Source organism: Arvicola amphibius, chromosome 6 (genome assembly GCF_903992535.2).
Source record: "Arvicola amphibius chromosome 6, mArvAmp1.2, whole genome shotgun sequence".
NCBI classification, from domain to species: domain Eukaryota; kingdom Metazoa; phylum Chordata; class Mammalia; order Rodentia; family Cricetidae; genus Arvicola; species Arvicola amphibius.
This window is the reverse complement of record NC_052052.2, coordinates 147,358,782-147,384,784: the sequence shown is the minus strand read 5'-3', so window position 1 is coordinate 147,384,784 and position 26,003 is coordinate 147,358,782. Positions and strand designations below refer to the sequence as shown.

The 26,003-nt window shown below is 46.4% G+C and overlaps 1 protein-coding gene across 5 annotated transcripts in view; it reads left to right on the top strand.

Moving 5' to 3' along the window:
• The first annotated feature begins 10,720 nt into the window (after positions 1 to 10,720).
• Kdm1b (lysine demethylase 1B) overlaps positions 10,721 to 26,003 on the top strand; it is a 39,875-nt gene continuing 24,592 nt past the window's right edge. For 4 of the 5 annotated variants that reach the window (XM_038335541.1, XM_038335540.1, XM_038335539.1 and 1 more), the window contains exons 1-7: positions 10,721 to 10,818; positions 15,255 to 15,355; positions 16,395 to 16,522; positions 17,891 to 17,980; positions 19,007 to 19,118; positions 20,657 to 20,773; positions 25,763 to 25,801. In XM_038335541.1, the coding sequence (XP_038191469.1) occupies positions 15,269 to 15,355; positions 16,395 to 16,522; positions 17,891 to 17,980; positions 19,007 to 19,118; positions 20,657 to 20,773; positions 25,763 to 25,801 (573 nt within the window). In that variant the 5' untranslated portion in view covers positions 10,721 to 10,818; positions 15,255 to 15,268. Of the gene's footprint in view, positions 10,822 to 15,254; positions 15,356 to 16,394; positions 16,523 to 17,890; positions 17,981 to 19,006; positions 19,119 to 20,656; positions 20,774 to 25,762; positions 25,802 to 26,003 lie in introns of all 5 variants that reach the window. The other variant, XM_038335538.1, reaches the window with a different exon arrangement.

The window sequence follows — 26,003 nt, the reverse complement described above, 5'->3', positions numbered from 1 at the left end:
TATCGAGGCCCTCAGCATGCCGTGTGCCAGGAAGTGACCTGAAAAAGAAATGACCTGCGCCATTATCCAGATTATTTTACTGTGTGTATGGTGACTCTCTAATATTTAAAAACGCTAACTTTTGTGGAAAAATGACATTGATTGGTTTTTTGGCAAAAAATCCTTTATCGTGCATGGTTTATTTAGCAAGTGAAAATCACATTAGTGACAATTCAGAAAAAATAAAAGCAATGAGAAAAAAGCGATCCAGACGCCTCCCAGAGTTCCCAGTTTTGCGATCCATTTTCCGCATGCAATGTTAACACTCAGCCCTGCCCCGTTTAGTAGCTGAAGCAAGGGAAGTTTCCAAACACTAAAGTTTACCTCCCTCCAGGGACCACAGTGCCCCAAACATGAGCATGCCTCTCTCTGAGCTCTCCATGACACTGAAAATGGTGTGTAAAATGTTCAACAGCTTACCTCAGGAACATAAGGGAAGTGTGTGGGGTGCTTACTCCAAAGCTTCAGAAGGATCCCCAAACTGAGAGGCAGTTTGGGGCCATGTGACTGTTGCTGAGGAATGGGAGAGATCATTCAGGCAACAATGAGCGGGTAGGTAGCGGGGAGGGAGTCCAGGGCCCGAGTGAAGGAGCAACTGCTTCCGTGTTGTCACCGCAGAGGAGGGCAAATCGCTGGAGCCAAATGAAGTCAGAATCAAGAGCCCTGTTGGCCACCTTTCCTAGACGACATGTTAGCATATTCCAGTGTAGTGTGGCTGGCATGGTGACATGAGAATGTCTGGAAGGGTTTCTGTGAGATCTCTGGACTCGGAAGCTCATGCACTGTTGCTCTGTGCTGCGGGTGTTATGGCACGATTCTTATGAACTGTTGCTGTGTGCTGCAGGCGTTATTTGCATGAAGCTCATGCACTGTTGCTGTGTGCTACAGGTGTTATTGCATGAAGCTCATTCACTATTGGTGTGTGCTGTGTTATTGTATGAAGCTCAAAAACTATTGGTGTGTGATGCAGGTGTTATTGCATGAAACTCATGCGCTGTTGCTATTGCTGTAGGTGTTATTGCATGGTGTTTCTGTGTTGGTCAGAAGTCTCTCTGAGTTCTCAATGTGAGCACTGCACAATTCTCAGCACACACATGCACTTAAGTTAGGAAAACGGTGCTGATGGGAGTCACTGTGACTGCTCTTCTGTTTTGATGCATCCTTGTGTCCTTGTGGATGGGTCCTGGGACTCAAAGCCTGGCTGGAAGCTGAGGGAGGCCCAGGCTGCAGCCACATTTTGGACAAGTTCCTTCGCTGTGTGAACCAGCCCTGTAGGATAGCTGGTCAGGGAAGGCAGGGCTGGAAGCCCAGAATGACTTGCTATGTGATCCCAGGTCATGTTCTGATCATGTCTCCTCTCTGCCCCAAATGTAGTGGTAGTGCCATGTGTATGCATGAAGATCGCCAGACTAGGAGTCCCAGAATTCCTCAGTCTAGCTTTCCCATCAATTAGTGACTCATCCCTCTGGAATTAAACGGGCAAGAACAGCAGAGTAGTCAGCTCTGCTCTTAGGAAATAGTATTCCCTGTTTGAAGGCTCTGCTTGCTCTCAGATGTCTGGGATGGAGCTGATCTCTCCAGGCTTGTGGTGGAGGCCAAGAGCAAGGAACCCTAGAATGGTATCACAGATAGGATGGCTCGGAGTCGGAGGTCTCATCGGTAGAGTTAGTGCCGTGTCCTGTGAGAGCAGAGGTTTCCTGTCCATGGCAACCATGACTACACACACAGGCCTGAGCAGATGGAAAGGCAGGAGACCCCTGGGCAGGGTGGCACACTCTTCAAATGCCACCTTGTAGCCACCACACTGCAGGACTGAGGTTTAGTGTGGCACAAGAAGGGGCAAGGCAAAGACTGGGAGATTGACATTGCATTGTCACCCAGACATAGCTCAGGGACTGTGGGGCTCAGCTCCCACAGGCCTAGAGGATGGCATTACATTGTCACCCAGACGGAACTCAGGGGCTGCGGGGCTCAGCTCGCACAGGCCCAGAGGATGACACTGTATTGTCACCCAGACAGAGCTCAGGGGCTGCGGGGCTTAGCTCCCACAGACTCCATCAGGGAGAACAGGTGCTTCTCTCCTGTGGATTTATTTTCCCCAGGAAACCCTTGATGCAGAAGTCTCCTTTTAAATGAAGACCACCACACCCCAACATTCCTGAACCCTCCTTGTGACATGTGAGATACTGGCCTTCCTGTGCCTCTGCACACCCACACCTTCTCGGCACAAACGTGAAACAAGGCCAAAGGGGCTGAGCAAGACCCCGAGGATTAGTGCATCTCCATCTATGGAAAGGCTTTCTGCGTTGGCTTCTCTGATGCTGGAATGGCAAGACTTATGGTGCAGCTAGGGATTTGAGATGACTGTGAGGCTCAGTGCCACTGTCATGTCTTTGTGCCCTTAACTTCTAGAAGCTGCTTCAAGGGTGACCAAATGCTGACCTTGCCTTGTGCCCTGCTCAGTGCAGGCAGAAGCCACCACGTTGAAAGCTGAAAGAAAGAAAATCAGGAAGCAGTTCCAGTCCTGGGAAGAAGCAGCCACTAGCACACAGAGGGTGAGCTCACACAAGAAGGAAAGCCGTTCCTCTATCTGGATGAATTTTTACTTAAGAATCTTTCCTCTGCTAACATGCCTGAGAAACACTGGGCTGGTCGGACATGCCACTTTATGACGGACATGGGAAAGGTAGCCCAGAATCTGTCCCCTGTGGACTAAGAGGACAGAGTCTCCTGGGGACATAGACTCTCTGGGCAGCGCGGTCTGATTGCTGTCCCTGTCTGTGACCCACCTGTTCTTCACTGGATGGTGTGGCCTCTGGGGCTGAAATGATGGCCACAGCCCATGCCCCACTCTGCTTTCGTCTAGGTCATAGTGCCCCCTGCTGGTGATGGGAGTAGCTGCTCTCAGAGGGCTGGGGTTCCTCATCTGGTCATCTTCAATAAGCTGGGCCTCTGTAACAGAGCCCGTCCTTTGCAGCAGCTTGTCTCTAATGACGTCACGAGTGTCCTACTGTCCCATGTATAGGAAGAGATCTTCTGGACTTAGGCAAGGGCTCAGCTTGCAAGTGCTCACTCCTGCAAGCCTTTTTCTTGCTTGTCCTGCTCTGGGCCTCCCCAGGCCACCTCTCTCCATGGTTAGGGAGCTTTAGGTAGACCCCGCAGGCGCCACCTCACCAGTTCCCAGAAATGAGGCCCCATTTTCTGAAAGTTTTTCTACTGTCTCCTGATTTGGAAAGTGAATAATGTCAGTAGAGGTGAAGAGAACCTCATCTATCCTTCCCCCCCCCCCCCATCATGAGTAGTTCTCAAATTTGTTTTTATTTTGCTAGGTGGTAATGAAGTTCAGTATACTCCCAAGTCTAGGATACTCTCCACTGCTCCAGTAGGTGAAGCTAAGGCTCAGGAGTCATGAGGAAATGATTCTGAGCTGAAAGGTAGCTCAAGCTCTACCCACCATGAGAACAGAGTCTGGCAGTGTGCAGCTTCTATCTGCACATAGGAGGGGCACCGCCCAAGCCTGGATACATCACTGACGGTCCTACATTGAGTTGTGGATTCTGCCTCCATCCTGCTATAAGCCGAGCCTGCTCTGTATTGATGGCAGGTGGATTCATAACACGAAGGCCTTGCCAACGGCTTATTGGACCTCTTGTTGTGGATGCTGTTGGGCTCATTTATTCTATGAAAATGCATCAGCCTGGAGCTGACAGGGGAACAGAGAGCACTGCTGTAGTGTGCAGAATGCCTCAGGTCCCAGGTAGTGGGCAACCCAGAAAGGGCTCAGGTGACTTGTCCACCAGGGATGGATCAGCTAGCTCGTGCCACAATGCGTGGAGTCTCTGGCCTTCCTAGCTTGATCCTGTGGGTCTCTTCAGTCACTGGTTACACCCTGAGTGGGCTAAAGAAAATTCCCCAGTGTCACGGTGGTCCTCCTGGTCCTGCATACCACTTTGCAATCAGTTCCAGCAATGACACATGGGCTCACCCTGTTGTCGAGTATGTGGTGTGCTCCTTAGTTACACCCCTAGCTGCTTTCACCACGGTGTCTAAGGCAAGGTGTCAGTGGTGCTGGTCAGACTGAGTGGTCCAGACTGATTGTGACAATTCCCTAGTAATCACTTATTTTCAAGTCCATGTCTGCCGGTCTCTACCTTTATATTGTCTGTAGGAAGTGCTGTTATGGAACCAAGTGCATGCTCATCTCTGACGGGACAAACCTTATGTCACACTGTCAGCCCAGATTAATGCCTTGACTGATTGTGTCTCTGTTTGGATGATGCTAAGTCATTGGTTTAGCTCCTGGGGCTCCAAGAGAGGAACAGTTGGTTGCTGCCCTTGTTGCATGATTACTTTATGCCTCAGCAACACTTGCCGCACTGCTGTTGAAGGTTCTGCTTCCAAGTCTCACAAATCACCTCCTGACTGCTGTCTACCTGATACGACAACCCCTCATGAGCTCAGGGAACACCGCAGAAGAGGAGGGTGTGAGATAGTAAGAGCCTATAATAAAGGGTGGAATATGTAGATTCAGGTTAACATGACTGCAGCCAGCTTGGTTCCAAAATGTCATTGTGTATTGAAGAATAATCTTAGCCAGAGTTTTCTGTCTATTGTCTTGGAAAGTACAAATAGATCATTTAGAGGGGTCCGTGGAACTCGATGATGGGACCCTTGCTCCAGGAGCGATCTGACTCTGGTGTTAAGATATACTAAATCCCAGTGATAGAGACACTTTGGCCCTAACTCATATATGCTTCTTCTGACCCAAACTTTGGGCAACCAGCTGCCTCTTAGGCCCACACTTCTTTCAGTAAATCTTTCAGTAAATTGCATCTTGTACAACCCTAGATCTATCTGCTTTTTATTCTTCCATCAATCCTCAGAAAACACAAGTACCTAGCACACACACAAACCTGTCAGTGTAACAGTTGGATAAACAGTACAATGGGGCACTCCCTGTGATGGAGTCCTAAGGGCGGTTTCAGAAGGTGGGTGTTGGAAAATGTGCTGTTTGAATCGCTGTGAAGATGGGATGAGGGAAACTGAATGGGAAGTTTGTGTGGAGGAGAAAGGCTGGGTCTGGGGGTAAACTGAGGCAGCAGGGCACTGTCTGAACAGCACACATGTGGATTTAGTCTGTTCATATGCAGCTTCACGTGGGGGCGGAGTTTGGCTTTTATCTCATGTCCTCTGCAGATGAAGCCACAGGTGACCAAAGGGAACGTCACGTGATTTCCAAGCACTCTCGCATCTGTTAACTGAGAATGGACGGTATCTACTATCGACACAAGAGTGCACGCTCCCAACGTGGGCAGAGTTTACAGTTTATAAAGTTTATAGTTCTAAAATGAAGTGCACTGATAACCTGTCTCTCATACTGCCCAGGATCTGTACTCTAGCACAGAGACTAGTTCTTCCTTCTTCGTACATGTTTTTGAGGTTAGAAAATGTAAGCAAAGGCATTATCCAAATTGGCTGCATGTATTTGTATTTCCCAGCCAACACATGCGCCATCGCCTGGAATACAAATAAAGCAAAAGTGAAGCCCTGAAATAACGCTCCTATTTCATGTTAATGCTTTCTGGCCCCTGTTCCCAGTTAGTTTATCTGCTCATAGCCAGTGCCTGTACACACAGGTCAGCTACCCGAGTGAAAAGATAACTTATATGCAATGACAGTAGCTCCGTTCTGTATTTGTATTACATCTTTTATTATTATTTTGCAGTTTGGGGGAATAAAGCCTGAGCTGGTGGATGCCAGGCAAGGACTATCCCAATGAATTACATCCCCAAACCTTAGATTTTTTGTTACAAATGGATTGAGAACCCCAAAATATCCAATAAACACCCAGCTAGCAGCTATACAGTTTCATTACTGTTGCCTAAACTCTTGACTCCAGCCACAGAATTACCATTTCTGTTTACAGAGTTGTTTCTCATATGTACCTGCAAAGTCACTGTCTTCTGGTTTGGCAAGAGCCCATTAAAGCATGGCTCTAATAAGAAAAAATCCTTAATTTCATGGCCACATTTGAATCTCAGGTTATAACACCATTTAAAGTTTTTACTTGTTAATTTTTTATTTATGTTTATGTGTATGTCTTGGTATATATGTTCTGTGTATGTGTGTGTGTATGAGAGAGAGAGAGGGAGAGAAAGAGAGAGAGCACGGGAGAGGGAGAGAGGGAGAGAGAGACTACAGAAGCCAGAAGAGGGTTTTCCTGGTAGTTGTGAGCCACCTGATGTCGGTACTGGGAATTGAACCTGCGTCCTCTCAAGAGCAGCAAGTGCTCTTAACCACAGAGCCATCTATCTAGCCCTGTAACAGCCATTTAATACATGCTTTTAGCTACAAGTTGAGACAGTGCGGCCTGCAAAAATTTTACTTTTTGTAGAGGAGGTGACAGCAAAAGGATCAGGAATTCAAGACCAGCCTTGGCTACATATATATTCAAGGGCCACTAGGCTAGGTGAGGCCCTGTTTCAAAAAGCCAATCAAGCAAACATGCAAAGATTAACAACAAAATACCATCCTCAAATACAAGAGTGTCTTTATCTTAGGAGACTCTGTCATAGTTATAAAATTAGAGATATTGTTTCCAAATAACAAGAGTGCAAACTGAGTCAGGCATAACCTTGTCTTTCTGTATTTTGTTTCAAAGGACCCCCCCGAAAAATAGTTTGGGGGTCCTGAGGACTTAACACAGTTGGTAGAGCACTTGCCTAGCATGCACAAGGCCCTGGGTTCAGTCCCTGACATTGCTTAAAACAAGGGTGGTGGTATACACTTGTGATCTTGGCAATTACAGGGTGAATTAATTTGGAACCAGCAGGGGAACGCTAGCCTCCTTTTTTTATATATATCTCCTGGATCTGTGTATGTGGTCTAATGTCTATAAATAGCTTAAAATTTTCAATTTTAAGCTTTTAGTAGGGCAGTGTTTATAGTCCAGACTTCAGCTCAGCTCTTCTGCCCATGAGCAAACAGGAGATTTTGTTAGTGTGAGCCACCATTATAAACCCAGTGGTGAGGAGAAAAGTTCTTGTGAGCAGTCCTCTGCAGAAAGAACTCACGCCAATCAACAAGCCGCACTACTAGAGGGCTACCCTGAGTCACAACCCTAGAAATTTCTTTTACACACAACACTGCTGTCATGATAATGCACAACCACAAACACAGCCTCCAAGATGTGTATTTGCTTAAATCTTAAATGTTGAGAACTCCTATCGATCACTAAGCAGGAGAGAAGAAAAGATCAGTGGAAAAGGTTAGTAAATACAAAATAGACTTACCTTTAAAATGCTCAGCTCCCACCCCCATGTCAATACCAGTGATCTACCCACAAAACATACTCATTTGGATTTTATTCTCCAATAGAGAGTAACTTTTTTTTTTTTTTGTTTTTCATACAGGGTTTCCCTATAGTTTCTAGAGCCTGTCCTGGAACTAGCTCTTGTAGACCAGGCTGGCCTCGAACTCAGAGGTCCGCTTGCCTCTGCCTCCTGAGTGCTGGGATTAAAGGCGTGCGCCACCACCGCCGGCTGAGAGTAAAATTTTTGCAGGCTGCACTGTCTCAACTTGTAGCTAAAAGCATGTATTAAATGGCTGTTACAGGGCTAGATAGATGGCTCTGTGATTAAGAGCACTTGCTGCTCTTGAGAGGACGCAGGTTCAATTCCCAGTACCCACATCAGGTGGCTCACAACTACCAGGAACACCCTCTTCTGGCTTCTGTGGTCTCTCTCTCTCTCTCTCTCTCTCTCTCTCTCTCTCTCTCTCTCTCATACACACACACACACATACACAGAGCATACATACAAAGACATACACATAAACATAAATAAAAATTAACAAATAAAAACTTTAAATGACTGTTATAACCTGAGATTCAAATGTGGCCATGAAATTAAGGATTATATTTCTTATTAGAGCCACATCGTTATGAGTATGTCCTGCCACAGCTGACTCTGAGAATGTTTTTTTAAATTTTTTAAACAATCTTTTCTCATTTTACATACGATTCCCAGTTCCCACTCCCTACCCTTCTTCTGCTCCCCTCACCCCACCTTTTTTTTTTAACATAACATCTTGTTAAATATTCACCCCAAGTATTACTCCACAAAAACTAGTTAATGGTTACCATTTCATCTCAACCGCTTTTCCACAGAGTGTGAAAAACAGTCTCAGTCCACTCTGGCCTTTAAGCATGTATCCAAATGCTTCTTTAATAGCCTGGGGAGAAAAACAAAGTTACACAGTGCTTGCTTTAACTAGCCCAATGCACAGGAGAAGGGGATAGAATTAATGACACTAAGAACTTCCCAAGCTCCCAACAATGTAACAAGATAATGTAAATTATTACAACCTCCAGTTTATACTTAAAAGAACTTGCTTCATTACACAGCTACTTAGTATTAAATATGACTAACAACCTGAGTTTTCATGACTGTAAAATAACTTCTGCCAAGGCTACATAGCAGGACCCTCTCTCAAAAACAAACAAGACAGGCATGGTGGCATATGCCTCTAAGCCCAGCACTAGGGAGGCAGAGGCAAAAGGCTCTCTGTGAGTTCCAGGCCAGTCAGGGCTACAGTGAAACCTTGTATCAAAAAGAAACAAACACCAAAACCAACCAAACAACAAAACCCAACTTTCAACATCCAGTAAGTCATACCAAAAATTACATTTCAGTGAGTCTAGGACTAAGAACACTTCATTGCTCTATGGCAGGAAAGTTGGCTTCAGAGAAGAGCCTGCATCCCACCCTACAAGCCTGCAGATGTAACAAGGAGTGGAAATCTGGGTGTAAGAAGTTGACAAAAGGAGTTGGTGATTTTAGCCTTTTTGAAACCAGAAATTCAGCCGACCATCGCCCTAGTTCCACTCCCACTCCCGTTTCTGGGAATAGTACTGTTAAGACAGGAGGGTTCAATATCATCCATTGGCTGGCCCCATGGCCAGATCAGAGTTCAGTCTGTTGGACCCGTGGAGTGCTTAACCAGCAGTCCTGTCCTCTGCTTCCTTCATTAATGGTTGATGCATTTAAAAACCCCTACATTTGGTAGGGCTTCAGGAGGGTGAAAAAGATAGATATGTGGGTTCAATGTTATTATTGCTACATCATTGAAAGATTGTATTGTCAAATAACGTTCTCATAGCTTTGGGAAGGGTACTGCAAATTGAACCTATGGGTTCGTGTGTTCCAGGCAAGCACTATGCCTCTGAGCTATAGCCCTGCTCCCACTTGCACGAGAACATGATTTAGAGTCTGTGCTTAGGATTAAAAGATACCACCCTTAACTCTGGGAAGAAAGATGCACTTTACAGCAAGTGTTTATTAACAAAAGGCTTTTTTCCAGGTCCTGACGTCAGAATTCTGAAAGATCGCAGCAAGTATGGGATTATTGTGAATATAGAAAAGCAAGAGAATTGCTCTTCTCCCATCTGGATTTCCTATCATCAGAAACTGTGGCTCCAAAAGTTGCCCTCAGAAAGAAGTGCTCTTCTGAACTTAGAATAATCTTTACCCTGCCCAGCTCTATCCCTCTCACCGAAGCCGTCATAAATGCAATCACTTAGCTGTAGTAACAGTGCCTCAATGTGGTGTTCACTGTTCATTTCTGGAGAAATAAAATTCTGAACACAATAAAAGTGCAAAGTACGACGATAAGAAAAGACGAACCCACAATAGTTTCTTCTCATAAATGTTCACATACAGTATGCTCATTGGTCCAAGCCCTAAAAAACACTTGCTACTACTTTAGGATTATTTTTTTTTTAACAGAGGGTCTTTCTAAAATTCACCACGTAGTCGGGACTGACTCTAACTCACTGAGTTCCTCCTGCCTCAGCACTCTCGAGCTGGGTTACAGGCCTGCACCACAACGCCTGACGTCTGCTTTAGCTTTATTCCTAAATTTCGTTAAAAAGTAACTTCATTAAAGTGCACACATCTCGAGTATGACTATGGAATGGGAAGTATTTTACATTTGGACATGTAAAACACGTGAAACACGCCATTAAGCACGGCCTCTGCATTCTGATCTCTTCCCAGGTTTTGCGGCGGTTCCCGAACCCCTTTTCGGGACGCGGGTAGCTGGTCATCCGTGTTTTCACACGCTCCCTTCTGAAGAACCCTGTAACAACTCACACAGTCTTAGCAAAAGCACTGCCTTTCTCACCAGCAGGGAACTTACCTTGGCTGCACACTGCTGCCTTCCTCTGACCCCAGGGGGCACCTGAGTCTGAGACAACCCAATCGGTGCCGTGACGCGTAGGCCCCGCCTCAGAGATGAAGGCCCCGCCCCATACAAACAGGCTCCGCCCCGGAGAAGACTCCCGGGCTCCTGTCCTATAGGTCCTACCCGGGCGTGAAAACCCCGCCCAGAACGCACGGACGCCTACGCTCGCCAGGCCACGCCCAAGACTCTCAGGCCCTCCTACGTCGTATTGACCCCCCCCCCCCCCCACACCCGGCACAAGGACTCCGCCCCCAAACCAAAGCCTCGCCCCTGCGCTCGCAAAAGGGCTCCGCCCAGAGCCCGTTGGCCCCGCCCTTCGCAGATGCGGCGTTTGCGCAGCGGCGGAAATGGCCGAGGCGGGGCGAGCGCCCGGACCCTCCCACTCCCTGGGCCTCCGAGCTCCTCCCACTCCGGGTCACGCCGCAATAGGGGCGGAAGCGGCGGCGGCGGCCGCGGCCGAGGTGCTGCAGCAGCTGGTGTGGATCCTGCCGTCCTGTGCAGCCCGGGGCAGCGCTGCCGCCTGGCCAGCGCTCGGAGGTAGGGAGTAGCGGCTCCGCGGGCGCGCCCTGTGGAGGGCGGCGGGTTTCAGGTGACAGAGCCGCACAAAGCGGCCGGCTGTGGGACGAGCCCGGGCGAGAGGCGCGCGCGTTCCCCGGGGCTCCCCGGCGTCCCGCGTCTGGAAGGGGTGGCGCGGAGGACCCTGTGCGAACCGGGGCTTCCCGCGCTGAGCTGCGGGCTTTCCCACTCGCCGCTGTCTCCGAAGCCTGCCCGGAGCCTCTTGTGGCTCGGCCGGCCGGAGGTGACTTGGGGCGGCGGCTGCACCTGGCACGCTGGCGCCGTCTCCAGCCCCAAACCGGGCGGAGGGGACCACAGGCTGGGTTTCCACCCGGGGTTCTAGGAACCCCGCAGCCCGGAGGAGGGGCCTCACTCTGGGAACCCACCCAGGGCCGTCGGACCCTTCAGCATGGAGGCGGGACCCCATTCTGTGCTCCCACCCGGGCTGTAGGAACCCCTTAGCCTGGAACAGGGACCACACGCGGGGATCCCACTCGGGGCTGTGGGAGCCCCCCAGCCGCGAAGAGACTCCAGGCTGCGCGCCCAGTCGCGGCCGTGGTGAACCCCGTAGCTGAGAGGAGGGACCCTAGCTGTGCTCCCGGCCTGGGCCCAGGGAACCCCGCAGCCAGGAGGAGGAACTCCAGACTGCCCTCCTACCCAGAGCGTCGGGGGATCCCCACAGCAGGAGGAGGGGCCCCAGGCTTTCCTTCCCACGCTGGGCTCTCATCGAGGGGCTATGGAGAGCCCCGCGGCCAGGAGGAGGGACCCCTCGCCAGGCTCCCCACCTGGGGCAGCGAGGCGCCCTCAGGTTTGCAGATGTAGCGGGTACCCCCTGAGCAGCTGCCCTGATTGCTCCCGGGATGCCTCCCCTGGGGATTGCACACCGCCAGGTTCGGTCTCTGGTTAGTCTGCGCAGCTGGCACGTGAGAGAGAAAGGAAGAAGCATGCCCAGCTGCAGAAAGTTGGGGTTGAGTGAACTGGAACTCAACCACAGAGGCCCAGGTCCTTGAGCTCGCCACAGACCATGCCTGTTGTTGGGGAGTCCCTCAGTTAACACAGGCACAACTCTGGCTTTGGCTAGTTCCTCTCCCCACCCTGCCCCCAACTCACAGCAGTCCTCCTGCCTCAATCTCTCTGTTGGAATACAGAGCCACCCCATCTGCTTTGAATGTTTACAAAATATATTGTGGTGAAAGCCTTTGAGGTTTTCTTCTGAGGGTACATGAGACAGTTCCCATTAATAATTGTCTTCCATACAGGGAACAGTCAAGAAAAGACAGGGGGCAATAGGGAATTCAGAATTGAATTATTGGGTTGGTATTCAATATTAAATTATAGCACTGGGTTCGTATTTCTGAAATTCAGATTGGCATGGGAATATGGGGTGCCCAGCTTGCCTTATTTTAAGTGACCCAAGGGGATTTCAGTTTGCTAACGAAGTTTCTAGTAGTTTGCTCAGTTCTTACAAATAGCACTGTCTCTACCGTGAATTTTTACTCTATTTTGGATTTTTTTTAATTCATGTTTTTATAAATTTTATGGTTGGTGTTTAAACTCTTGGATAAGCTACATTCAGAACACCTGGGAGTTATTAACATAATTCTAAATATTGCTCTGTTCATTGTATCTCAATCTTTTAATCAAAAGAAAATCAAAATTCTGCATTTAAAATTAGGAAGAAGTAGGCTTATAAAATATTGACCATGAAGCAAATTCTATACTGTGTCATCACTTAAAATAAGGCAAGCTGGGCGCCTCATATTCCCATGCCAGTCTGAGTTTCAGAAATACGGACTCAGTGATCTAATTTAACATTGAGGACCCAGCCCAGTAATGCAGTTGTGAATTCCCTGTTGCCTCGTGTCTTTTCTTGACTGTTGGTATCTTTACTGAAGAACCAGGTGGGAGGAGCAGCTGTGTGTGTGGTGCTTCTCCTGTAATCCCAGCATTCTGGAGACAGAGGCAGGAGGATTGCCAAGAGTTAGAGTAGCCAGGGCTACCTGTAAAACCTTGTGCTACCAAGAAAACCAGGTGGGAAAGCAGTCAGCGTACTTGTTTTAATGACCCTCTATTTCGAGAGTATATTTTAAAACAGAAGTTTGCCGACTTCCGGGTCAAATCATTTCCCCTTCATTTTAATGAGGACCGAAGGACTGAGCAACAGTGGAAGCGCTTTAGAGAGCGGAAGCTCTTTACTCTGATTGGATTCTTACAGGTGAAGATGCACTGCCTCAACTTTCAGATTTGATAGCTCCTACAGTGTTCCCATTTCTTCAGATATTCCTTGCTGTCTGTGTGTGCCTGTTTTCTACTGTATAGGTGTGAAAATGTGAAATGTCTGGAAACCATGCTTGGTTTTAGGAGCCGTGCGTTTCTGGCTTACGTTCAGTGTTGTATAAATCGAGGCTCATTTCTCGTGTTCCTGAACCTCACATTGAGCTTCAGGTGCTCTTGCTACAGTACTTACATGTGCTGACTGGGCTTCGTGAACACAGAATATTTACATATTCTATTTGTGGCCCGTCTTGTGAATGCAGAATACATGTTTTACATGTAAATTATGTATTTTTATGTATGTGAAAATATTTAGGGGAATGGTTAAGTTGGACACTTGTTTTTAAAGTACAGATGAGGCATGAGACGTAGCTCAGAGGTAGAGTGCTTGCCTACAGCACAACATAACATAAGTTAATTTAAAAAGTGCGACTGGAATCTGGAAAGTCTGGTGGTGGTGGTAGTGGTGGTGGTGGTGGTGGAGGTGGTGGTGGTTTGGCATAGGTTCTCTGTGTAGCTCTGGCCGTCCTAGAACTTGCTCTGTGGACCAGGCTGGCCTTGAACTCAGAAACCCACCTGCTTCCATCTCCTGAGTGCTGGAATTAAAGGCATGCACCACCACTGCCAGGCTCAGAAAGGCTTTATTTAACAAGAATTGAAGGTAAATTGTATTTCTACTGTCAGCACTGTACCAGCTAGTGGAGTCCATAGGACGGATTTTATTTTTGTGTTGGGGACTTAGTTCAGGGCCTCATGTACACCAGGCTTGTCTTTTATCATTGAACTAAACTCCTAGCATCCTCCACTCCCCATTGGGGGCCAGTGAGACACAGATGGATCAGCAGGTAAAGGGCTTTTGCTGCCAAACCTAATAACCTGAGTTTGATCCCTGGAACACACATGGGAGAAGGAGAGAATTGGTTGACCTCTGACCTCCACACTTGTGCTGTGGTATGTGCCCCCCCCCCCAGTACATAAACAGAGAGAAAAAGATGCCTCTTAGAAAAAAAGTAGTCTTCTGCATCTTAGAATGTGCAGGCTTACTGTGTTTGTGGCTAGCATTCTGCTGGCTTGCAGAAAGTGATTAAAAGTTGAACCACCCACAGTAGTGGTGTTGTAATTTCTTAGTGTGGATGTGAGAGTTTCCATGTGTTGTTAATAATTTATGGGAACTGGACTTGTGGACATGAATGGAACTTACAAGTGGAAACTGAGTAACAAGATCTTCAGACTTTTCTCCAAGATTAACATGGTGTGGTGCCAGTTCCTGCCCTCCGTGGTGCCACTTTGCTGCCCCCATGTTACCCACACAGATGTCCTCCTTGCTCTTCGTTCCTCCCTTTGGTGTGTGAGCGGCAGGAAAGGCCGAATAACTATAGATTCATAGGTCATTGTTTAAGTGTTTTCTTATCTTACCGAATATTTTCTAAGAGCTCATACTCTTTCATGGTTTCATTGCCTAATTCATAGATGTTGGGTTTTGTTTGTTCGGTTGGTTTTGAGACAGTGGCTCATGTCCAGACTGGCCTTGAACTCACTGTGCAGCTGAAACTGGCTGTGAATTCCCAGTCCTCTGCCACCATCTCCTTCTCCACTGGAACTGCAGGCATGAGTGGCCACACCCAGCTAGATGTTTGCTCTCAATGCTTGTTTAGCCATGCTGTTAACAGACTAGTTTGAAAATTAAGATTTGTCTAGTAGAAGATAATAGTGCTTTTATCTAATCCAGAGTCTCGTATTCTATGTAGGAGTATTTCTGTCCAGTGCCTGGTATTTCTTAACTTGTACTCAGAATAAGTAAGTCTTATACTAAGATATCTAGATTGAGGAAACCCTAACAGGACAGTTAGGTGGAGGGGACATAGCAAAAACTGACAAGGTAACCCATGCAGCCCTGACTGGCCTGGATTGTTGTGCAGCAGAGGATGACCTGGAACTTCTGGTCCTCCTGCCTCTGCCTCCCAAGTTCAAGGCTGACAGGTGCACATCAGCATGCTTGGCTTGTTCTCTTTTTACACATGACCGCACAGACATCAGGAGGTTAAACAACTTGGAAGCTGGGGTTTTATCCTCAGCCTCCTCGTGACAATGGCTTGAAATATCAGAACATGCTAGTAATTTAATGGTTTATTCCCCCCCTCCAGATTTTCCAAAAACAATGGCAACACCTCGAGGGAGGTCAAAGAGGAGAGGTGCTTTCGAGGTTTCTTCGGATAGCCTGCCTTTGAGGAGCTCCGGGAGGCAGGTACTCTAGCTGTGCCCTCAAGGGTGGGCGAGGGGGGTGGAGAGCTGGAGCTGCACTGACTCGGCCCTGTCCTTGCCTGGCTGTCTGTGGAGGAACCCATGGCGCAGTGTGTAGAGTGTGCAGCAGGAAGTGGAGGATGAGGAGACTGTGGATCACCTTGGGGGGTGGGGGGTGATGGGAGAATCACAGCTGGGGTGGATGCTTCCAGAATGGGACGCTGAGGCCAGATCATGCCTGGCTTGGATGCCATTCAAGGGGATTTGGACCTGAGCTTGTTGTTCCTTGAGTGATGGTGGATTTGCTTGTAGTGAAGTATTTAATAAAAGTCGAGTGCTCTAATTCTTTAATTTTTGTCTAGCTTTTAAATCTTCCATATTGAAAGATTTAACTGTTTTAAAAGAGGGGAAAGAATTCTTAGTTTGTAAATAACTTTTGAAAAAGATTTATTTTTATCTTATGTATATGCATGTTTTGCCTGCGTGCATGTATATATACATATGTGTGCTTCTGCAGAAGTCAAGAGAGGGCATTGTCTTCTGGTAGGGGAGCTACAAACAGTTGTAAGCCGCCATGTGGGTGCTGGGAACCAAACCTGGGTTTTCTTTCTATAAGAGCTATAAGTGCTCTTAACTGTTGAGCCATCTCTTCAGTCCCCAAGAATGACTTGTTTATCTTGACTGTCAGGTTTTCCCTTAAGAAAAGCTCATATGGATGCTAGTTCTGGACCTACCTATCGTGAAGGTGCTGTTTCTAGATCCTCTAGTAATAAGTAGGTTATTTATACAAGCCGTTGTACTGGCCAACCCTGTCCAACCCTGTCCTGTTGCCAGGATGCTGTTGACCTTCACATTTAGGACTTCCGGAGCTGCGGATGTAGCTCAGTTGATAGTGTCTGCCTGCCATGCATGTTTTGGTCCCTAATGCTACAAACATAATGACATTTAGAACTTCCAACTCACGTGACCTCAGCAACAAACCTTCTGCTGTGGTCACCCTTTCTCTACCTGTGAAATCTTGACCTCCGCTGATTCTCCTGTAGGCAAAGAAGAAAGCAACAGAGACCACAGACGAGGACGAAGATGGTTCGTCGGAAAAGAAGTACAGGAAATGTGAGAAGGCTGGCTGCACGGCACTGTATCCCGTGTGCTTTGCAAGTGCTTCTGAAAGGTCTGTGAAGTCTGCCTGCAAGCATGTGTTCTGTGGGAATGGCACGCTTCATGCTACTCTCTATAAAGACAAATGCAGGAACCGTAACCTGCTGATTCTGACTGCTTAGACAGTCACCGCAGCTTCCTCAACACTCTGGTTGTATCTAGCCTAGTGAGAGAAATCACATCCAGATCAGCTGTGCCAGACAGTGTCCTCAAATGCACCTAGCCATCGCTGTGCCAGCCCTTGGGCTTGAGGGTCAGGGCATAGGACATCACAGATCCAGGCTTCCGGTAGGAACCCACGTGTGTTTGCTTTTTGTTTTGTGTGTGTGTGTGTGTGTGTGTGTGTGTGTGTGCTTCATGTAGCATGCCTACTTCTTCCATATCCTTATGCAGGTTTCAAAAACGGCAGAGTTGGGGAGAGGTAGCTCAGTTGTAGTACATGTACGTGCCTAGCATGTACCAGGACCTGGGTTCCATCCCAGTGCTCTGGAAAGTGGACATGCCAGCACATGCCTGGTAATCCTAACACTGGGGAAATGGGGGCAGGAGAACAAATAGTTAATTCAGAGTCTTCCTCAGCCACACAGCAAACTCTGTGCCTACCCAGCGTGCAAAAGACCCTGCCTCAAAACAAAAACAAAACCCTGAAACCTATGGGGCCAGCTGTATGTAGACTCACTATTATTGTTTGTTGTGGCACAGTTAGGACTTCTTTTTAACTCCATAATGGCTTAAGATTGAATAAAATCTGAGCAAACGAAACCCCAGTTGGGTCTGCACACAGAGTTGGCCATGATGACGGCCACGTGACTTCTCATTCTTGTGCTGTGTCATCAGCAGCCTGGCCGGTCATTTTGCTGGACAGCTTGCCTGCTGTCGAGGGTACAGCCAGTCGAATGTTATTACAGCCTTATCACACCCATGCAGCCTCAGAACCCCAGCCATGCTCCCAGTCTGGGTTGGACTTAGTGCCTCAGGCAGCCATGAAGGTTACATCTGGCTGGCCCGAATCCTCCCTGCATTGTCACTGTACCTGAGGGTAGTAAGCATGCCTGCAGTCAGTCTGAAATCCAGAATGCTTAAGCTCTACAACTTTTTGAGTGTCAGTAACCTTTATGGCTATCTATGTTGGGTCCCCTCCCCCTCACATGTGTGGTGCAGATATTCTAAAACCTGTAGAACAACTGAAATTTATAAACAGTTTTGATCCCAAGCATTTCAGATCAGGGGTTCTCAGCCTGTATAACCTTTCAACCTATTCTAGCTTCCCTTGTTAGCCCCTGGCTATTAGAAGTGGAGATACTGCAAAATGGGCTGGTTAAATGAACATGAGTGAGAATTAGTCTTCATTACCAACGCTGCCTGATTCTGCTCTTTTCAGATGTGCCAAAAACGGCTACACCTCCCGATGGTATCACCTTTCCTGTGGGGAACACTTCTGTAATGAATGCTTTGACCACTACTACAGAAGGTTTGTTCACTGATGTCTCTGTGGTCGAGGGGATGTGACAGGGCCCGGGGACGATGGTCACAAAGCTAAAACTTGCTGGGCTTACTGAGTTCCTGGGTCATCCGATGCCTATGATGACCTGAAGCTGTAAGCACTGCGTACAGTGACTGAACCTGGGTATCTAGAAACAGGAATGAATGCCTCGAAAAATATATGCATACAGAGTAAAGTCAATGTTATTTATAGGAAAATGAATGTCACTGGAGATACTCATATTGATTGAATTAAGACAGATTCTTAAAGATAATTATCAGATATTATACGTATTTTCTCATTTCTAGTCCCTAGATTTTATATAGGTAACAAAACCACATAAGTACGTTTGAGATAAACATAGAAGCAAAACTGTCTAGGGACTGATGAAGGAAAAGGAAAAATGGATTGTAGTCAACATGCACTGTACATATGAAACTTAAGAGTAGAAAGTGGGTGGTGTGTGTGCAGGCTTATGTGTCTCCATGACGTGTGTTAGGTGTGGATAAGGTCTAGAGAGCTCTGGCGCTCTTACGTTCTCTCACGGTGCACAGGGATAGGGTGCAGAACTGTGGGAGGAGCTGGCAGAGCACTGGGCAGCCATCCTAAACAGGCCTTGAGCTGTGTCTCCACTGAGTAGCTGGGATTACAGGCTCGTGCCACTCGGCCTTGCTTTGACTTTTACTAGTGGATTTCTGTATTCACTCTTTTTCTTCTGATTTTAGTTGAGTGTTTTATTACATTATTTCATCCCCTGATAAAATTTTACAGTTGCTACAGGATTTACCCTGAACATGAGAAAGTTTTCCCCATCCAGAACTCTGCCCTTATTTGTTACAGATCTACACTCGCCCAGAGCATGTTCCCCCTGCTAACCTACTTTGGGCTTGCCATTGTTAACATCCCTCTGTGTGCCTAAGAATAGTGAAGTCTTTGATGTAAATGTGAGCGAAGTTGAGTGTGAAAACTACAACTTAACCTGTAGGTTGACTTTTTCCCCTGCATGGTTTCCAGCCACAAAGATGGCTATGACAAATACATGGCGTGGAAAAGAGTGTGGACCAGCAATGGCAAGACAGAGCCCAGCCCCAAGGCGTTCATGGCAGACCAGCAGCTGCCCTACTGGGTAAGGAGGAGCAGCGCTGCTGCGTTGTGGGAGGTCTGCTCGTGGTCATTTCTAGGCTTGTTAAAGCAGATTATGGTACACATCATTAGATTCCTTTCTACAGTTCTTCAGACATGTATGCGTAGGGATGGGCCATAGGTCATTCATGGTTGGTTAGTTTTTGGAGGTCTTGGCACTTGAACCCAGGATCTCAAGCTTGCTGCTGCACTAATGTACACTCCCAGTCCCCCTCCTACTTTTTATTTTGAGCCAGGGCTTGCTAAGTTGCCCTAGAGGCCTGGCTCTTGCCGTGCTCCTGAGAAGCTAGGCATTAGCTCCCTGCGTCTCTGTTGTGCTCTGCAGTGCGTGGGGTCAGATTTTGTCATACCATCCCCAGTTCTTTTTGGTTTTTTCTTTTTGTTATTGGAGACAGGTGTCTCACTATGTAGCCTTGGCTGGCCTGAAACATACTATATAGAGGAAGACTTTCCTCAAACTCAGAGAACGCTTGCTTCTTCCTCCCGAATGCTGGGATTAAAGGCATGTGCCTTCATCCAACTCTTGTGTTTTCTAATGCTGGCTGTCTGGATGGTGATGAGGTGACTCATTGTGGTTTTGCTTCTTAGTTCCTCGATGCTGGTGTTGTTTGGTCATTTGCAGATGTGCATCTCTGCTCATTCCCAAGTTAGGCTTTTTCTTCTTGTAAGAATGGCTTACATATTCTGGATACAAACCTTCATCAGTTCTGTGATGGGCAGGTATTTTTTCATCGGGTGGTTTTTTCCTTTGCACGAATCATTTAGTTTTGATAAATTTCAGTTTATCTATATTTTCTTCATGTCTTTGGTCTCTGCTGGGAACTCATTGCCAAATCTGAGGACATATAAAGACCCATCTCTGTGCTTTCATAGAATTTCACTGTTTTAGATTTCACATCTAGGTCATTAATCGATTTTAATTTTCGGGTATGTGGGAAGCCAGATACAACTTCATTCATTCACGTTCGGATATGCAGAATTTTCTATTGGAATAATGTAAGGAGTTTACAGAGATGCCACTAAAGCTGTGTGCTCTTAGACACATACCGTGGCTCTTTGTCAGACTGAGAAGTTAGCATGGGTACAGCGTGAAGAGCTGCATTGCCTGACTTGATTTGAATGTTATCAACTTCTCATCCTTTCAGTGACCTAGAACCTGATCCAGGACATTACAATTTGCGTTTCAGGGCTTACTTTTTGAGTGATAGTATCTGAGTTTAACTCATTATCTCCTTGGACTTGAGCTGGAAAATCTTCCTGATAAGTTTTCAAACCTTATATCATTATCCTGTTGCCTGAGCTAGCATTGAATCAGAAATTACCCTGATCACGTCACAGGAAAGAAATGCGAGATAAGGGGTCTGGAGGTATAACTCAGTGCTAGAACAGTTTCTCATCATACAGTTCCTAGGGTCAAAACATGGGCCAGATCATGTGGGGATGGCAATAGAATAAGTGGGGCATACATGTGGTAGTTCAAGAGCAGGTGCTTCATTGATCTTGCCTTAACTTCCCCTGTAGGTTCAGTGCACAAAACCAGAGTGTGGAAAGTGGAGGCAGCTTACCAAGGAAATCCAGCTCACTCCACACATGGCAAGAACTTACCGCTGTGGCATAAAGCTAAATACTATCACCAAGGTATGATTTCTGTGGTGCCCTTTGATGTACCAATCGATTTGTAATTGTAGCCTGTCTTTTTCATTTTGTGTATTAATCCTTGTGTTGGTCTGTATGTAAACAGAAGTTGGTTATGGGCTGTTCAGGGTTGCTTTAGTTATCCAAGAACACTGTCTCATGTCTGGTCCATCTTTGATTTTTCTTCTGTTCTCAAGTGACAAGGTGGTTGCTGTGTCACCATCCACTGTGTCCGAGTTCAAAGCAGAAGAGCAGGAAAGTGCAAAGGGCACGCGTGGTGTGCTAGCTGGGATTTGTCCCTCGCCATTGGGTAACAGCTTACCTGTTAGAGTTTTCCTCGTGTCCTTGGCTAGACTGCATGAGGACAAAGGAAGAAAAAGCTTCACTCTGTGTGTTATGATGCCAGACAATGCAGAGCTTTGTCAGCAAGGAGGACAGGACGAGTGGATATGATTGGCAGTTAGGGATTAGCCGTAGTTGATAGAATGTGCCTGTGCTGAAACTTGGCAGCTTGTATTTTAAAATGCGTTAGGCGTACTGATCCTCCCTAATGTCTCATACTTTAAGTATTAAAGAGTATTAGCTATCAAATCCCAGAATCAAAATAGTATTTTGTTCTTTTGGTTTTTCTAACTGGGGGGTCCTGGCAGATTGTGAACTGTGAGGTTTCAGTGCTTTCAGGGGTCTGTGGTATAATCACAGCCATTGTCAGCAAAGGGACCTGTGCTTTAAATGCCTCCGTTCTAAAAACAAGTGCAAGATTTTGTTAGGTTTAAGATCAAAGCTTTGGTTTTGGTTTTGGTTTTTTAACTTAGGGTTCAAATTACAAATATTATTGGGTTCGGATGTGGCTCAGTGACACAGCATTTGCTTAGCCTTCGCGTGGCCCTAGGTTTGATCCGCAAAGGGAAAACCACCTCCTCCCTTCCATGTGTAAAATCAAAGTGGCCATACATACTATATAAAAACAATGTTGAGGCCTATGGGTAGAGGCCAGTGATGAGTGTGCTTGCCTCGCAGTCTTTTGCAAGGTGAAGTGACAAAGATAGAGATATTCACAGGTCAGATTGTATGTTTCCACATAGTATATTGCATGTAAATGTCACAAGGCTATGACCTTAGGATTTAAGAAGAGCAGATTGTGTTTATGAATATATACGCATCCAAATGAACTCCTTCTGAGCCATCTTGTTTATGTCTTCAGAAGTAAACTCTTGGACTGAACAATATGGCTCAGTGGTTAGAATGCTTGCCCAGCATACATAGGGCCCTGAGAATAAACTTTAGCTGAGGCTGGGGATGGGTAGTCCTAATGATTCATTCATCTCTCCAATACAACTTTGAACATACATTTGATAGAGGCTCTTTTTTTCTTTCTTTCTTTCTTTCTTTCTTTCTTTCTTTCTTTCTTCTTTCTTTCTTTCTTTCTTTCTTTCTTTCTTTCTTTCTTTCTTTCTTTCTTTCTTTCTTATGTATACAATATTCTGTCTGTGTGTATGTCTGCAGGCCAGAAGAGGGCACCAGACCCCTTGTTGTGATGATTGTGAGCCACCATGTGGTTGGTGGGAATTGAACTCAGGACCTTTGGAAGAGCAGGCAATGCTCTTAACCTGAGCCCTCTCTCCAGCCCCCTCGAGGCTCATTTTTAAGGCTTTAAATAAGCATATCCAAACTGCTTTTTTAAGATTTTGGAAAGGAAAAAAATAGGCTCGGTGGGGCGCGGTGGTTACTGCCTATAATCCCAGCCCTTGGGAGATAGAGGCAGGAGGACCAGGTCTTCCCTCCATAACAAGTTGGAGGCCATCCTGGGCTATAAGAATCACTAGGCTGTGTCTTGAGGGGGGTGGGGGAAGGAAAGAAAAAGTCTGAGACAGAATGATGGTCTAAAAACCGCCCACATTGAGTGGTAGTACTTTTGGGTTTTGAGGTGTGGGGCATTGAACTTGTAGCTTTGCACATGCTCTACTGTGGAGCTCAACCCCAACCCCTAAGCATATTGGAGCTATTTTTAATATATGAGAGTATGCATCTCATTTTCATTTCTGAGAGATGATTTTCTACTATAGTTTTATTCATGGAACATGGGGTCTTGTTGAGTTTTAGGAAATGTCTACAGTGCACAGCCAGAATGCCAGTCTAAGAGGCAGTATTTCCTTCATCCTGGAAACTCCCATGTCCAGAGTCAGCTGTCTAATTCTAGTCCCATAGATTTATTTTTCTATTTCAAACTTCACAAAACTGGAATCATCCAATGTATGCCCTTTCAGTGTTTGGTGTCTTTCATTATATAAAATACTTTTGAAACGAAACAGAAGGGGCTGGAGGGGCGGCTCAGCGGTTAAGAGCACTGGCTGCTCTTCCAGAGGACCCGGGTTCAATTCCCAGCACCCACCTGGCAACTCACACCTGTCTGTAACTCCAGTTTCAGGGGACCCAACACCCAGGGCAAAACACCAATGCACATCAATAATAAAAACAACAAAAATGAAACAAGCCGATCGTCGACATCACATGGATAGTGATCAATAGGGCATTTTGTTTTGATTGTATTGCTTACAGTACTGGACACTGAAGCAAGGGCCTCATAAGTGCTAGGTAAGCCCTAAACCTCCAAACTGTATAATTAGCCGTTTTTGCCTTTCTTCAAGGTAGGGTCTCCTTGAGTTGCCTCGACTAACCTTGAGGTCTCTCTGTACATTCAAAGCAGACCATCAGTATGCTGTCCTCCTGCCTTGGTGTTGTACAAGCCCAGCCTGTTCAGTGTTCTGCTCTAGACTTCTCAGTAGTGTTGCATCGTCTAGGTGCATGCCAGTTGTTTCCACACTGGCATGTGGAAGGACATCTGTGTTGTAAACGCCGCCGTGTGAATGAAAGTAGTAGTGATTCCGTGCGAGTGTCTTGTGCTCCGCTTGTGTGGGCGAGTCGGCAGTAGACTCATCACGTGGCAGAATTAGGTTTGATTCTGAAGGAGCTACTAGCTGGCGGCTGTGCTCGGACAAACGGTGGCGTCTCTGGTGTTTCTCTGCTGTGCTTGTGCTCGTTCAGGGGTACTGAGTAGTCTTCTTGACTGATCTACATAATCTAGATACACATACATTTTGAGTATTTTCTAAGTCTATATTTACCTTTCCATTTTCTTACACAAGGCAGAATAATGGCAGTTTTGAAAGAGCTTTTGAGCTGCGGGGTCCTAATGCCTCACCCTTCTGAGTCCTGGGATTACGGGATGCCCCCTAATTCCTCCAAGAGTTCTCAACTGTTTGTTACTGTTCTGAGCAGTCTTTCACTGTGTAGCCCAGGCCGATTAATTTTCATTGACAACTTAAGTATATTTACATATATGTCCTGGAATGAGTATCCATTCTAATGGTTAATTTGGGTTAGTGTGCATTACTGTACATACACATACTTTATGAGAACACTTATAATTGACTTAGTGATTTTGAAGACCATGGTTGATTCTTAGTTTCACCTTCCAGGTAGGCCTCAGGATGGTAGAAGAAAACAAGTACTGGGGCCTAGGAAAGAAAGTAGGCAGGTCCCGCTCAGGTTGAGTTGGCTGCTCTAGTGGGAACAGAGTCTAGGGAGGCACCGAGGGTGTGTTTCAGTCGGTGAGAACGGTTTGTGGCATACCACGTTTTTCCTCCTCTGCTCTTCTCACTCAACACAGAGCTGTTTGATTGTACAGCTCTGGTGTAGTCTTACTGAGTTCTGTCAGAACGCTTTGCATCTACCGCACAGCGTCTGCTTCCCTCTTCAAGGAGAGTGACATTTGTTTCCAAATCTTGTCTGTCTCTGCTGTGTTTTCTGGAGTATTGTTGTGCTCGCTCAAGTCTCTATTAATGTAAGCGTTTCTTTGGAATGTGTCCTGGAGATTAGAGCTGCTAGGCAGTGCTCTCCAGACCTTCAGCTAGGCAGCATTTTTATGTTGAAACAGAAGTTGCACAAATCAAAATGCCGCGCGCAGTGAATTTTCACAAGTACCTGCTTATCTGGCTCCCAATACAGAAATGGAATACGCGACAGGTGCTTGGTGTCCCTGCCAGTAAGTGTCCAACCTTGCCCCGCCAGAGTAAATTGCCTGCTTACTTCTCTAGCTTATTGTGGAATTGGCTTTGCTTGGTTTTGAACCTCACATAAATGGAATCATGCAGTGTGCTGTTTCAGAACTTCTGGTGCAGCCCGTCCGTGGGGGGCTTGTAGTTGCCGTTTGTCCTTCCACAGCTGTGTGACAGGACAGTATACTTCAGCTTATCTCTTCTGTTGCCGACAAACTTTGGTTTGTATTTAGCTTTCTTCTGTCACAAAGAAAATTTACTTGAATTTCAGAAATATATGCATTGAATTTTGTTTTATCTGCTTTTTCAATCCTTTGAGTTTTGCTTTGTAGCTCAAGCTGGGTTTGGAGTCTGTGAATCATCCAGGCTAGCTTTGAACTCATTGTGTACCGCAGGCTTGAACTGTCCATCCTTCTGCCTCATCCTCCGAAGTGCCAAGATTACAGTGGTGTGCCTGGCTTGAACATTTTCCTTTCTTTCTTTCTTTCTTTTTTTTTTTTTTTTTTTTTTTTTTTAGCTCTTTTTGGTAGAGTGCTAGGGACGGAACCCAGAACTTCTTGCCTCTAGGAGCTGTATCCCTAGCCTTTGATTTTTCTTGTAGTACATTGCTTGGCGCACACGTTACAAGGGTCTCTAGGAAATACGCCAAAGGGAAATTGCCGGGTATGTCTATCTGATACACAGCTTTAGTTCTGTGAGATAATGCCAGGCCTCTGTGTATTCCAGATGTGTGTATCTTGTCAGAGCCCTCTCTGCTACAGGTACAGTCCTTTTTTTTTTTTTCATGGGGGAGCATCTTGACAAAAGTACACATCTTCCCACACTCTCATTCTAGTGACATTCCAAACATTTTTCTTTGCGCTATTGAAAGGAAATGAACACCTAGGACTCTATGTTACGGAAACACTTCATCAGAGTTGGTTTTCTTTTGCAGACTGACTCCCCTGATCATTGTTCTCTGCCTGAGGATCTAGTGAGTAGTTTTCTTCATGTTCTGGATCTTTAATGAATTCACTAAGTAAATGGCTAACACTGTGTGGATGTACATCAAAGCCTTTTGACTCTAATGTGACTGCATTATGAAAATGCCACAATAGTTAGAAGAATTTGAAGTTATATTGCTTTACACTCAAGGGAACAAGGAAGATGCTCCTGCCTTGCTGCAGGGATCCGCC